Source organism: Channa argus, chromosome 15 (assembly GCF_033026475.1).
Source record: "Channa argus isolate prfri chromosome 15, Channa argus male v1.0, whole genome shotgun sequence".
NCBI classification, from domain to species: domain Eukaryota; kingdom Metazoa; phylum Chordata; class Actinopteri; order Anabantiformes; family Channidae; genus Channa; species Channa argus.
Window position 1 is genome coordinate 19,832,354 of NC_090211.1, and position 15,216 is coordinate 19,847,569.

Here is a 15,216-nt window from a genome sequence, read left to right on the forward strand (position 1 = left end):
CGTTATCTGACTGTTATCTTGCTGCAGAGCAAAGCTACAGTGGGTGTGCAGAGCATGACGTGTGTGTGCATGTGTGTGTGTGAGTGCTTTGAGAGGGGCCACACAGCTGCTGTTTATTGTTGCTTCTTTCTGGAATATTAGAAAATATGCTTAAATGGGAGCACAGCCATACACTGAGGCTTTATTTGCACCCGCCACGCTGATATTGAAAGAGTGGGTGTTTATGCAGGAGGATGTGTATTTATTTATTTATGAATTTCTCTTCCTGAGAGGAGTGGACCCCCCCCCCCAGCTGAATTAATCAATGCTGCCTCTGTGCTCTGTCCCCTGTGGGTTAATGCAGCCACACGCCTGAGGAAAATCAGATAGTCTGGCAGCCAAATCAAATCATTTAACCGATCGTTCAACTGATGGGACCGAATTACCCCAAACCCAAACAATGATGTTTGAACGGCCACAGGGTTGGAGAGTTATGTGGGAAACGGTGTCCAGGCAAAGATAAACAGACAAACAAGGAAGTATATGTCGGGGGAGGGGGGGGGGGTGGGGGTTTTTCTTGCAGGATGTTCTCATCCTGCAATCTTTGGTCTGCAGAATGAAAACAGCTCGGAGGAATGAAAAAGTGGCTGTGGCATTACATTGACTCAGCAGCGTTAGAGACTGTAAATCATGGGTTTCAGTACTTTTCCACTGCAGCCCCACACAGAGGACGAGCTTGGAACTTATGAGCTGGACCATCCTCAAAGAACCCAGTTGGTGTACGGGCTATAAAAAAACATAGTCTACCAAACAGTTCCATCTGTTCCCGCTGTAATGCATCCGAGAAACTCTAACCTAGACATTAACAGATTGCGAATAACAAACTGTTCAGTTAAGGAGGGAGGTGAAAACCTGGATAGAAACCACGCATTGTTGTCCGTATTAGCTGATGCTCTGTGGGTGGAGGGTGCAATAAGAAATGCAGACTTTACTGCTGTTGTTACAAGCAAGAACCAACAACCAGAGGGGGAAACCTGCCCCTTAGCGCGCAGGGGCCCTGATCTGAAGGCATTGTCTGAATTCCCAGCCGGAGCCATTTGGAGAACAAAGCTCCGCTTGGTCCCCTCGGACGCCCCGGGACGGGACATCACTCTGATCTCCGCCTGGTTATTCCCTGCTCGGGTCCTGTCAGGGGTGACAGCCGCTGTGAGCAGACGGGTCAGCGAGGTGAGGACTGTTTGTCAGCGTCCTCTTCTTTCTGGTCGCATTATTTTCCGCATGGGGCGGATATAAAAACCGATGGGACCACCAAAGGCTGTGGAGACTTGCAGCCGGAGCACAACCACATACCGGAGCCGTTTCCCCGCTGCTCCTGTCTGCATGTGTCCGGCGCTGCTCCGGTGCGCGCTCCGCCCGCTCCTCCTGCGACTTGGTTTCTGCTGGTGCGCTGCTGTCCTGTACCGGTGGGAGGGGTGGCCTTGAAACCGGCACACCGTGTGGAGGAGGAGGGGCTGGAGAAGTGAAGGAGAGGGGAGGGAGTATGGGCAGTTTGAAACCGCCTCAGCTTTTTTTTTTTTATCAACATTTTTTGTCACTGTGTAACTGTGTAACCGTGCGGAGCCGTTCACTTCAAAGGAAACTTATAGATCATATGAAAACCCGCGAGAGTCAGACAATATATACTGTAGAAACAGAAAGGTCATGCGCAGGGGGGTGGGAGTCATACTAAAGCCCCCCCCCCTTTAAGAAATTTAGCATTTTCTCCTCTTCTAATGCAAATCTGCGCGTCCCCGCTCGCTGATTATGCACAAGCAGGGCTGCTTCACCTACGGCCTGTTATTTTTCCCTGTGTGTGTGTGTGTGTGTGTGTGTGTCCGAAGCCGGGCAGTCGGTGAGAAAATGTGTGGGGAATCATGAAGACTTGAAGAGACATGAAGAGATTTTCAATAAATATAACGGGAATTTGTGGAATAAAAACATGACACCCCCGTCTCCTTTTGCACTGTATTTCATATTTGCACTCTCTCCCACTTTGTGTGTCTTTTATTGCACTATGCTTTGGATTAGCTCTGCAAAGATACATTGTTGTCATACTTGCATATCATGTATAAAACCAGATCCCAATTCTCAGCTTTTCTCCGTTTGTGTTGGTTGGTTTAGGATTATTGTGTGGATTTCTTCCCACCCTCAACTCAAACCACTGTCAGGCCTATAAGCCGTGTTTATGGCGTGTAACGCGTTTCATTTTTCAGCCACTTCACCTCTTCCTGTAACCATATATTCATAATAATTGGTCTATTATGGGTCGTCTGGGAAAACAACGCCCACGTGGAGGTGAGGTCACTCAGATCAAACTGAATGATTCAGTCAGAATTAATTAAAGGGGCTTTAATTTGGAAATTATGATTGCAAGTTTTGATAGGGAATGTTTGTCCTTTTTGGAAGTAATGGAAGAATGTGGTAATTATGTACTGCGTTTTTACAGTAGGACAAAGTAAACAGTGCATTAAAAACACGACTAATATTTTCAAGGTACCCCTTCACAAATCTTTTTTTTTTCTAAACGTCTGTAATAATTAGCAGTGGTTAGGATGGGGTGGGGTTGCCTTGAAACTAGCCCCCACCACCTCCACTAAAGAGAAAAAAACTGCTTGTTTTGATCACTCAGTCTTGAAGGGAGGGGGACCTTGAAACGGCTCAACCTCCTTGCTCCATAATTGGTTTTATAGCGTTGGCGAGCGGCCAGAGTGATTTTTTTTTTAAATAATGGGGGGGGGGGGGGGGGGGGGGGGGGATTTTGATTGACATTTGCTGCAGCCAATCACAAAGTAGCTATGTGAAACGAAGTGTGGTGATCTGCGATTGGTTGGTCGCGAAGGAGAGGGGCGGACTTGGCAAAAACAATGCTGTGTTTCATTGCTGAGGAGTTTACGGACGCGTCAGGGGCTTTTTGTCCCCCCCCTCCCCTCCTCGCCAGTCATCCCCCAGCACCTTCGGACTAGCCTGTAATGGACTACTACAGTTCTCCCAGCAACCTGGACGGATTTTAAGAAAGCGTTTTTAGCTCCTTCTCCGCAGGCTTCCCCCTATTTAAGTAAGCGCTCGGCATGTTTGGTGTTTTTTCTCTCATTTGGTTTTTGCTTTTTGCAGCTCAAGTGCCCCGAGTTTTGAGGATTTAAAACAGAATCCGGATTGTAAATGTGAGCGAAAAAGGGCGCGGAGGTTGCCGAAAACGACATTTTTTATCCTTTTTGGGAAGCTGTAGTCGCTGTGAAAAGTCACATTTCGAGACGTTTCCTCCGAGAAAGTTTTGCGTGTCACGTTCATGGAAGAGTGAAAAGTTTGAAACGTGGCTGAAAAGCCGAGCTCCGCCGCTGCCGAGCCGCAGACATCCCAGCCGAAAGGGGGATACAATGTAAGCCCCCCACAGTCTACTTTAAAGCAATAAAGAGGGGACGTTTGTGTTTGATGTGTTTTGGTAGAAGGAGAAAAAGGTTTATTGTAATTTCTGAACGAGCCATTCTTCGGATCCCGCCCGCCTGGATATCACGAGTCGGTGCTGTAATGTGTTTGCTCGCAGCCCTTTGAAGGTTAACTCGACTTTCATCTGGTTTTAACTGCAATGATTTTAACAGAAAGTGTTAAAACTGATGTTTGTTGAAGGCTAATGCCTATAAAAATGTCAAATTCCACGAAAAACCACATTTCTTCGCGTTGCCTGCGGATAAACGTCGCAGCTTCTTGGTTTTTCTCCCCATTGAAGGAACTTTTATTCTATTTTTGTGTTTTTTACCTTTTAATATCAAACCAGCGGATGACTTACAAACATGTCTTTTTGTCAGCTGATTAAAAAAGAAGAAGATTAAAATCGATATTTTAACAGATTGAGGACGCGTTGCTCGGGTTGACGGAATTGTCCGTGGCGAAATTTATCACGTTAAACACACCGTTTCATCTTAATACTTTAAATTTTGGCTTATGCGTCGATAATCTGGGTTTTGAACGGGTCTTAGTTTATCAACGGTGGACTCGGGTGTTTACAGGATTGGATTTCTTTCTTGATTTCTTTCCTTGGGCAGCTCCCATCTCCAACTGCGAAGTAGCCCGGACCATAAATTCTCCCGTGTGGGCAACAAAACCCCGCTAACCCCGCTGATTAACGATGCAGGCTATTGCAGCCTTATTTATTTTTAACCCGTTTGAAATTTATATTTGATGCGCCTCCCGTATTCAGGGTGTATTGGTTTACACGGCGAGCCGACCCGTAGCCTACATGGCTGCTTTTACGCTTTAGAGAAGCAGCCTGGTGATCGGGAAATGTAGATTATTAATGCAGGTTATTAAAATTTGACGTTATGCGTTTGCATCGCAGGATCGCGGGGTGTTTTCGGGGCCGGGGCAGAGCCGCTGGCCGCCCCTCTGCTGGCTGTGTTTCCCTGGGAAGCGGAGCCCCGAAGCGGCTGCCTGCTCGGTGTGCAGTGGGGGTGGAGTGCTCCTAGACCGCTCAAACATTAGACCATAATATTGTGGATTTCAGTCAAAGCTGCATTAAGAACTGCAACCAGGATATACCAGAAGCAGCCCATATGGTCCTAATGTCGGTCTGCTAATATTCATGGTTTAGTTATGAAGTGGTTTTCCAAACTGCGTCATTGCACAGATGGGCCGCCTGCTCGCTGGAAAGAGGCGAAATCCTGAAACTAGCCGTTCACAACAGTTTGATCAGTCGGACCTCAGATTGTCATTCAAGCTATTTTTTTTTCTTGTTTTATTTTATAGGTCAGGAGAATGGCTGAAAAGGAGCCCGAAACGCCTGGAAAGCTAAGGACATTGTTATAGCCAGAAGTGGCTTTTTCGGAATAGGGGGCCTATCCGAACGGACGGTTTCTTTGTACAACTTTCCCCGCTGTGGATAATGGATGGCAGAGATTTTGGACCTCCCCGATCCGTCCACGTACCACCTCCGTTGTTGGCCGGGCTCGCAATGGAGTCGCACCGACTCGGAGCAGCAGCTGCAGCAGGGAGGATCCCTCCCTCACCCGGTCACTTGGGCGCGAGTCATCCGCCGCCTCTCCACTCCGGAAAATTCTTGCCATCGGCCATTAACCTACATCCACACCACAGTAAGTGCATGATGCCAGAAGGCTTGAGCGTGGCTGCTGCCCCTTGGAGCTCTCAAATGGTCAATTATGAACTTAAAAATAAGGCTGCGGAAAAGTGCGATCATCACTTGGGTGTCGCTACGGTGTCCGGTGGGAAATAGATTTCACGAGGACGAGCGGCGGCTTTAAAGCGGAGACAAGTTTCACATATAAAAGTGTTTGGGGGCAACGCACGAGTGGAAAATTACTTGGCAGCTTCCAGAAAACAAACTGCCGGGTTTGAAGAGACAAACAGGGTCTTGAGGGCTGCGGTTGTTGCAGCAATGTGCAGGTCAGGGTGCAATGTTCTTAGATTGCTGTGGAAACAGATGCAGGTTGTGTTTTTATGTGCGTCTGTGTTTGGACGAATGGGGGGTGGAGAAGTTGTGACCTTAAAGGGATGACAGACCAGTTCTTCTACCCTGTTGTTAGTGGGTGGGGGGGGGGGGTCTTGAAGGATTGTTTGCGTAAATTAGTGAAGAATTGCTGTGGTTGTTTTTAGAATTTGTTCTCAAACCCTCCTGGAACATTTGACAGAAAGACCGAAGCTGCTTTTTTTTCCCCCTGCTTTTGTACCAGCTCTGTTGGCCATATCTGCTGCTGCTGCAAGCGCACAGAGAGGGAAAGAGTGTGTGCGCTTCAGTGAGCATATTTCTGGAGGGTTTTCACGGCTCTGGCCATTAAAAAAGTGCGGGATTCACAGGCAGAAGCTGTGGTGCATGTTGTCCCTCACATCGCTCTCTACCTGCCTTGTGTGTGCAGTCAGTAGATAATGTACAGTATGTGGGGGCCTGCTGAGCTGGTGATTTTCCTTTTACCTTCACAGCTTGCACAGGAAAGTCTGTTCCTGCTATTAGTAATGGAAGCCTTGAAATAACACTGTGCACAAAAACGATAACATTACATTTTTTGCATACAGTTTTGTGGTGAAAAGAGGGTCGGAGCACTGGCTTCTATGTTCAAACCATATGTTTGGTGTGTAGGAAAGTCTGCTGTGTCTTTTTGGAAAATGGAAAGTCTGACAAACGCCCTCATCGGGTTACTTGCATCCCCTGAAATCATGTAGCTGCAGATGGGGATACAATTACAGTTTCTCTGGTTTCTTTTCAGAGGTAAACCCTGGAGATAATGTATTCCAGTTTAGCACCCCCCCCCCCCCCCCCTCCCAATCCTTATAGTGGAGCGTGGTTTCAATGCAGCTCTTGTAAATTTGGAGCGTGAGGTACTAGAGGTCTAGTAGAGAGAGGCCGTGCTTGCAGGGCAGAGCTCTGATGGAGCGTTAATGTGACACCGGCAGAGCTCGCACACTCAACTCACACAGGCACATGAAAAGCTGTCAGAGATGAAATCGCCTCATAGCAGGGAGCGTTAGGATGATTGATAGGTGTATTATGGCAAAGAGAGGGCGTCGTTTATTGCAGCTGGCTTGTGCCTTCACATCAAAATGGAAATATCTTCAGGTGAAATGATCAAACATGTGGATTTACTGTAAACTGTGCAAAAACCATTTTCTGGTAAACGTGTCTTTGCAGCAGCAGCGGGGTGTTTGGGTCGGGATGAAGTTCGGCTATTTCACATGCTGTGGCTCTGAAACAAGCTTCTCGTGTGTGTGTGTGTGTGTGTGTGTGTGTGTGTGTGTGTGTGTGAACTTGAAATGTTGCCAGTTGCACATGGGGGTGGGGGGGTTAGTTTGTGAAGTGGAGTTGACCCAAACCACGTTTCAACCCAGATTGTCAGTTTAAACGCAGGATATGTTTTATTCTGCCCACACACTGACCTTCTTACTCTCACTCTCTCTCTCTGACTCTCATCTCCCCTTCGCACACACACAACCTCACAGCCTCCGCCCACTAAAACACCCCACTGTACTATACAGGTCGTTTAGCTTTATGGCGCTGCTCATTATCAAAATCCCCACACATCACATTAACCAAACCCAATTGAGATCTCAATCCCATGCTTGTAATGACACCACACAGCTCTGTTACATGACAATTACCCGGTACTTGCAAATGTTCATAATGTTCCCATTTAATTGCAATAAACAGCTTGAATCCAGCACTTGAAGAGCCAGTGTGCAACCAGAACAACCACGGTGGCTGCTGCCGTTTGTGTTTACATGTGTTTCACAGAACAACCCCCCCCTTTTTTTTTTTTCTTTTTTTTTTTTTTTTGGCTGAGCCCTTGACTGTTGGGAGCTTCCAGCACACTCCTATTTCCCAGCAGTCGCTATTATTTTGTTTTTTTAGTTCAGTTTTAATAGTATTTCCACCTTTAGTGGAGTGCTTCCCTTATTTACATGACCAGATGTGTGAAGCAGCTTAAAAATGCTTTTAAACGCATCATGAAGCGGCAAATGTTGACATTTGTGCTACTTGTGCACTCTGCAGTGGCAACAGGAGCTTAATAAAGGCATAATTTTCCAACTGCAGGTCCCACTTTTTACCCTGCAGTGCCTATTTCTGTGTTTTCACACACATTACATCTAAACAAGATCAGGTTTTAGACAGTGTTTCTACATCCAAAATGGCTGTAAATGGTCCGTTTTCTGCTCGAGGTCTGCCGGAGCCTCCATCACCAGATTGAGGCCATCTGTCCTCGTCCTTCTCTTCCCTCCCTCTCGCATCTGAGAGCAGCAGTGGTAGAACCTGCTGTAGTGGGACTGCGTCGACCAGGCGATGCCGGAGGTTCTTCTTATTGCCAAAACTGTACCGTTGCCGTTAAAGGTTGCAGATTACTCTGTTGTGAATTGTGTGAATATCAGACATTAAGGATAATCATACATCACTGTGACATTTTTGCCGCTAAGTGCTGTTTTGCACTGCACTTTTCTAGGGATCACTTGATCAAAATCAGCAAGTGACATGTTTTTTTTGTTTTTTTTTTTTTCCCATGGATTTTTCCCACTTACTGTAAATTCACAGTTCTTCTGAACAAGTAAAACAATGTTGGTGCAGCTGTAGGAAAAGTAAAGCCCATCACTTCCTGTGCACCAACAGCTTTTCTTTCCTGGCTCTTGAGAGCAAAAGTTGTTGTAGGAGCATGCCCAAATGCATCAGTTAGCCATTGTTGTATATGATTACTTTGATTGTGTGCGATGACATTAAACGTTTAGTAGTACAGTGTGGAACAAACGCCTGTTCAGCGAAGCAAACATGTTGTTCAGGGAGGCGTCTCCTCGTCTCTGAGGCTTTAGGCACAACACGCCTCCACCAGAAACTTCCCTGCAATTTTTTTTTATTTATCTTTTGGTCTCTCACACATTTTTTTACTTTTCACTTGGGAGAAGCAGAAGATGGAAGCAAGGCACAGACAGAAAATGTAGGTGTTGTGCTGAGTGCAGAGAAGAGAGGTCAATGATTGGAGAGGAAAACCGCATAAGACAAATGGAAAAGCAGTAGTAAATGGGTCCAGTCCCTAAGGTGGAAAGTAATGTTTTGTTGTTGAAGGATAAGAGCTTTAGGCGTGTGTGTGTGTGGATGAGAGGATCTAGATTGTGTATGGGAACAGGAGCATGTGATTGTGCTTAGTGCAGTTAGGGCTGGGGTTTCCCCTAGGGTCTCTGTGCAGAGAGAAATGAAGAGATTTATGCTGACCACAACACAATCATACATGGTAAGATAAATGTAGTAGCCCTTCAAATGTTTTCTTTTTCAGTCACACACACGCACACACACACACACATGAAAGTGTAAGTATAATTCCTGCAGCCTGCGGGTCAGACCGGGGTTGTCTTGCCTGATACCAATTTGTCTTCGATGCTTTTAGTTAGTGTGTCTGTTTGCGTTAAAATTAATGTGGTGAGTGTGTGTTTATATGTATTCAAGACACCAGCCCCTGTGTGTACGTGCATGTGCATGTGTGTGCTTGTGGTGAGGGAAGATATTGCTCAGACACGTCCCCTCTCAGATTAAATGGATCCTTCAGGAGAGAAAACAGGGCTCCTTAAGAAAAAGCACAAGACGCTGCTGCCCTGCTACAATAAACCTGTCAGAGGCAGAAAAATGACACGCGTTCATACACACAAACACACACACAGGTCTATCACTCTTAAGTTTAGCAGCTGTGTGTGTGTGCGTGTGTGCGTGCTTGTGAGAGAGAAAACGAGCGTGCCATGGCATGTCGAAATACCCAAAGCATTAGGTAAGTGGTGTACTCTGCCAGAACCTCCCTTTTAACTTAAACAACACACAGAGGTCACACACACCAAGGTATGTCTGTTTCTGTGTGTGTGTGTGTGAGCGCGCGTGCACCGCTCGTTAGAAAAGCTTTATAATTTTCCTCCCAGGACACTTAGGTAAAATCCATAATTCATTTGGTGACATGAAAGACGTCACAGAGCAGGTCTGATGGATGAGAAAGTCATTTTATTATGTCTCTAGACTTCTAACACTTATCTTAATGTGGAGAGCAGCGGTGGAAGCCTCCCGTGACACAGAGTCATTGGACAGATCGGACAGCAGTGCAGGGATATTCGCTCTGAACATGTTTTAAGAGAGGCTCGCTCTTCTGACCAATCGGAGAAGAGCAACCATTTCTTCTTCTTTAGAAAGTTTTGTACCAGGGTTAATTATCGTAGTTTGGTAACTAGGAGTATCCGGAGGTCTGTGCAGAGCTTGGTGGAGCATAACACATGAATTAAAGCGGTTTGGGAGCAAATGCCTTCCCCAGCTTCAACTGCACACTGTAATTGTGTGAAAAGTGAAAATAAAGCTAAAGATAAAGTAACATTTAAAAAAAAATGTTACGAATAATAACAATGTATTTTTGCACAAACCATAGCTCCAGATCAGAAAAAACACTTTCTTTCAACCCCCAGAATATTGTAAAATGCTGTAAGGATCACATGTTGGTGTAGGCCAACCTGAAAACAGTGATTACATTGTTAAACAATACTTTCATGTGGTTTACAGTGTAACAAGATCTTAGCGTTATGTCAGTTCAGGGGCTGCATCCTCTGAGGGCAGCATTAAATGACCAGTGTGTCACAGCTTCACAACAAAACACTCCCATTTCGAGAGAAGGTTCCTTTAAACGCAGACAATATCATCATATCACGTTTCAAAAAATCTTTGTGTATCCACTATGCATACAAAAAAAGTCTGCCATTGAAAATGATACAATATGTATATTTAAAAACAGGGCCCCCTTTATTTAATTTTATTTATTTAATAAAAAAATTTTAATACCACACAAACCGGGAACAGCTTGGACTTGAACAGGGAATCACCTGTAGAGCAGATTTATTTCGGTTTGGCCTTTGAAACACAGCTTTTGAATAAATGTTCCGCATCAGTGTTTTCAGCTGCTTTCTCAGCTTGTCTCTAAATGTCTTTTTAAATAAAGTTATTAAAACATGTGTAATAACAGACCAAAGTGACTAAAATCTATTAAAAACAGGATACACTGCTGAAAATGTATTTTTTTTTTTTTTAGTTTTGGAAGCAATAAATTCAGGTGTCATGTCAGGGCAACTTTAACACAAACTGACAAAAGAAGCAAAACAACGTGTAGCAATGCCCCTTTTGTGCGGCAGAGAATCAGTTGTGTTGTTTTAACGCAGGGCAAATGTTTGTCTGAATGGAGCTTTATTGGGACATTTAAACAGAACAGAGCCATGTTCAGTGTTTGTACCTTTTTACATGCTTGTTCGTTTTTGTGACGTCTGTTTGACGATGCCTGACCAAGCTCTTTACGAGATGCAAACGCGGCTTGTGTTCGGTGTAATTACATTTGCTTGGAGCTTGCAGTGGATTGTTTGCTCGACTTTTTTTTAATTATTATTTCACCAGTGGATTTTATGTTAGTTTTCATGTTCTTGTTATCATGTTCCTCTGTTACATTTTGTTGAAACAAACCAGTGTGGTCACAAGTTCAGGAGACAGGGGACATGTTGGATGACTGGTGCACCAATAATAAATGTATACAATGTATAACGTATACAAAGGACAGCAATTTATTAAATACAGACACTTGATTCTGAAGCTGTTTTATTCCAAGAAACTAATCTGGAAACACTCTTAATTTTACCAACAAACTTGATGCCCCCAACCAAATAGAAGGCATCACATTTTTAGTCGCCTTTTTTTTGTGTGCCTTTGTGTGTCTAAGGTGTAGTTGTCTTTTTGTCTTTTTTATCTCTGGTTTTTGGAAAATCTTTTCTCTTTTCTGTCCTTTTTGCTCCCTTTCGGTAATTTTCCATCTCTTGTTGCTCACTTTCTTTCTTTTCTTATCGTTGCTCAGAGAATTTTGTTTTACTGCTGAAAGAATAACAAAAATAGAGAATTTAATATTAAAAAGGAGGAAACTGTGGATATGACTGCTGAAGCTTCTCCATCCCCATCATGATAAGATGGAGGATGATCCCAACACAGAAACTTGTTACAGCGTATACAAGGCCACCTCACCATCCTTCCAGGACACACTTGAACAATAGTTAACGTTTCACACACTGCGGATCTGTTTGTGAAACAAAAAGCCGACATGTCGCAGCTCGAACTTGTCACCAAGCGGTCACATTTTTTTAAGCGAAGTTGAGAAACTGGCTCCTGTTCAGCCTGAACTCACAAACACACATAAAACATGTTTTTCCTTTTCAATCACTCAAAACAGGAAAGCCATACTTACACATTTTGAAATCATTAACACACTTTAAACCACATTTCCGCTGCTTGAATGAACCCTCTCTCGCACTGAGAGAGACGTGTATTCAAATGCTGCTCATCCCTCGCCTCTGTGTTTATGTGAGGGCGTCTTTGTCCGTCTGTACAGTCAAGATTAATGGCTACCAGTGTCAGTGTGCCAGTTAGCTGTGGCAGACTTTTACTGTTTGTTTTTCTTGCAGGGAATAAAAAACAGAGATCAATAGAGATCCCCCCTCAGCTAACCCTGCTCTGAGCACCACTGATGGATAACAGATGGGTTCTGTGTGTGTGTGTGTGTGTGTGTGTGTGTGTGTCAAACATTTTATACAGAGGTTTTGTGTTTTCTGTGTCTTTGTACATGTTCCAATATTGTTGTTTTGCTGTTGTTCTCAGATCGATTTGCGATCAAGACTCTTGTTGTTGAGTTTTTATTGCACTGATTGTGTGTGTGTGTGCGTGCGCCTCTATCAGAATTGATCTCTAGCAGCCCTTTTCCTCTCTGATATCTGCTTTCCTATGAGGATCTGAAAATCGAGGCTTTGAACGAGTAACGAGTCAGAGAGCATGTTTCTTGGCAACTAGTTTTTCCTGATACGGCAAACTGACCGCCTTGTGAAGTGGGAGCCAAATAATGTGTGTTTGTGTGCACTGAGAGACTGAGCGCAGGAGGGGTGTAGGGAGGTAGGGAAGGAGGAAGGAAGGAAGGAAGGAAGGAAGCAAGGAAAGGGCTTAGAGAAAGAGAGATGGAGGTAATGAAAGAGTAATTTCAAACCATTTAAAGAAACATTTTCCTCTCAGCTACCATTTGGATGTTGTTTCTGGAACAAAGAGAGCAAATGTTTTCCCTCGTCTACTCCCTCCTTTCCTCTGAGTCCAGGAAGGGGAAAAGGGAATTTGGGATTTTTATTTTTTTTGCCTTCACTGATGTGTGTGCGCATAGACTCTCCACACATGCATAAAGGACGCTGTAGGCGGCTGTGATGCTGAGATTGATCCCTGCTCTAGTGAGGCATCTGCACTTCTCGACGTTAGCGTTTGAGAAGCTGGTGTTTGGCCTGAAGGAATGGAAAGTGCTGACATTCTAGCGGGACCTCAACATCCTTGACAGGTGGTGCTTGTGCGTGCTCGCCGATGGGATAGGTCTGTGCTTTGTTCCTCACTCACACCAGGTAACGATTAGAAAATGGATCATGGGTGAGAACAATTTGTTAGAACAACATTGCTTGCACATAGCCTGACACACACTGCAGTAAAGGAGGCAGAGCTTCTGGTTTAAATAAGAACAACAAAAAATGGGCGTTGTAATTTACATGATCATAATACATGAGTTGAATCAGACTTTATCACACTCATTACACTATGAACAAATCACTCTCCACAGTCACGCAGATCAATAGTCGATAAATGTGTGTTTGACATCATCAATACAAAGATTTTAAAGCTACAATATGCAACTTTTACAATTCAAGCTGCAAGATGAGACTCGATCGCTCCACTTCATCCATCCATCCATCCATTCCTCTGCACCCAGCATTTCCTCTTCTTTGATTTACAATTCCTCTATGTTGGGTAGTAAACAGAATCTCTTTCAGTTTCCATTGCAACGAACATTTTCCCAATCGGCTCACACAGCTGTAGCTACATCAAAGCCAATTTGCAAGGTTGAGCTTTGCTAAACTTTCACCTGTGTTGCAGCTGAGCTCAAGTTGCATCTGTAATGCTTAGCAGCATAGCTGGCGGTCAGTTGACAATATATGGCATCTGTTGCAGGCGCAAACTTTTTAATCTGCATCTATGAGTTTCCCCTAAGATATGTATCGGAGCATATTTCATGCTACAACACACTAGGAAAGCAGTTACATACTGTGTCTTTACTGAAAGATGTTGCAATGCCTTGTAAAAATAAATAAATAAATAAAATCAGCTTTGAGCTAAGCTAAACATTGTTTTCAGGATTTGTCACTGTTTGTGTATTGCATAAAAATTTTGATGTCAGCAAAACATGTAATATTGTATTTTATTATGGCAATACCGTAGCCATCATTTGTTGTTTTAAAGGATTTATTTGCCTCTCGCGGTATAGTTAATTGTTATTGTTGCCATGAATGGACTGGAATGAAACAACAAGATCTTAGGACACAATGCTGCATGTCAAAGTCTGTTATTGCTGTTGTTACTGAATAAACAGCCATGAGATCACTGAGATAAAATCATATCTGAGTTATTTTAGGTTTCTGCTGCTGCAAAACAAACATTTTGGCGACAAAAGGGTCATGAGACATGGTCACTGACATTTTCTGCCAGTTGCGCAGTTTAGTACGTGATCAAGTCACAGTTGCTCTAAATATGGAAAATCCAATTATTGACAGACGTCTTTTTTTTTTTTAACACAACTTGAGTTTGTTTGGCTGCATTGTGAACGGATACACCAGTTGTTCGTCTGTTGACTTTCTGACAAAGCGGTTGCTTAAGGAGTGTTTGCTGTAGTATTAAACTGCTTTTACTGTTGCACCAGCAACCACAGGTGCCCCCAAACCAACCTGGACTGAAACGTTAGAGATTACAGAAGTAGAAGAATGTTGCCAACGATGATTTGCCAACAATGATTTGAGCAGGATAATAGAAGTGTGGCAGGTGGATAATGATCACTTGTGTGTGTGAATAAGCCTCCTCTATAATGGGTAACTCAATGATTGTGCTATAAGACTGCAGATATAGTCGTCACTGTTAGTCAAGGGGGTGTGTTTTCCTGCAGAGTTAACGCACTGAGACTAACTGAAGGTTAATCACAGGCTTTGTGTGTGTGTGTGTTATTGTGTGGTTAGTAATGCATGTTTGCATGACTGTATGCTCCCAGGAAATGGTGTGGATGGGTAAATTTGTGTGTGCATGTGTGTATCTGTTCTGTATATATGTGTGTGTTTGACTCCCGCAGTGTCTCTGACTCAAAGGGCATTCACTGCAAACCCACACACAACTGTTTGCACATGTCGGTGAACATTGAGCGATGTGGCGTTGCCACTAAAAGGAATGCAGACACAGGCCGTCGGCACACACTTGTATACGAAATATATGTTCAGTTGCTAATTTATTGGGTCAACCTAGATATAAGTAATATAACACTGCTGCCATAAAATCTCGTGTGAATGTTCTTCATTTTTTCTTCCAACTATCTTACACAGAGTGTGATTGTTTTGGAAGGTGCACGTTCTGTTTTGGGCACCTCTCTGGAAAACGTACTTCCTCAAATGTTCACATAATTGAATCAACACCTGAATAATAATAGAACAAATTCACCTTCATGGTGGGGGGCTTGGTGTCCCTAACAAGTAACCAACTGAGTGTGTGTGTGCGTGTGTGTGTAATAGGGACTGGGTGTGGAAGCATCCACCTACACATTGAGTTTTTTTTTTTTTTTTTTTTTTTTAGAGCAAACGATAAAGGCACAGCTT

General features: G+C 43.9%; 1 protein-coding gene across 6 annotated transcripts in view; it reads left to right on the top strand.

The window, feature by feature from the left end:
- The first annotated feature begins 2,927 nt into the window (after positions 1 to 2,927).
- tnrc18 (trinucleotide repeat containing 18) overlaps positions 2,928 to 15,216 on the top strand; it is a 48,704-nt gene continuing 36,415 nt past the window's right edge. For 3 of the 6 annotated variants that reach the window (XM_067478498.1, XM_067478501.1, XM_067478500.1), the window contains exons 1-2: positions 2,931 to 3,394; positions 4,759 to 5,102. In XM_067478498.1, the coding sequence (XP_067334599.1) occupies positions 4,895 to 5,102 (208 nt within the window). In that variant the 5' untranslated portion in view covers positions 2,931 to 3,394; positions 4,759 to 4,894. Of the gene's footprint in view, positions 3,395 to 4,758; positions 5,103 to 15,216 lie in introns of all 6 variants that reach the window. The other 3 variants (XM_067478499.1, XM_067478502.1, XM_067478503.1) reach the window with 3 other exon arrangements.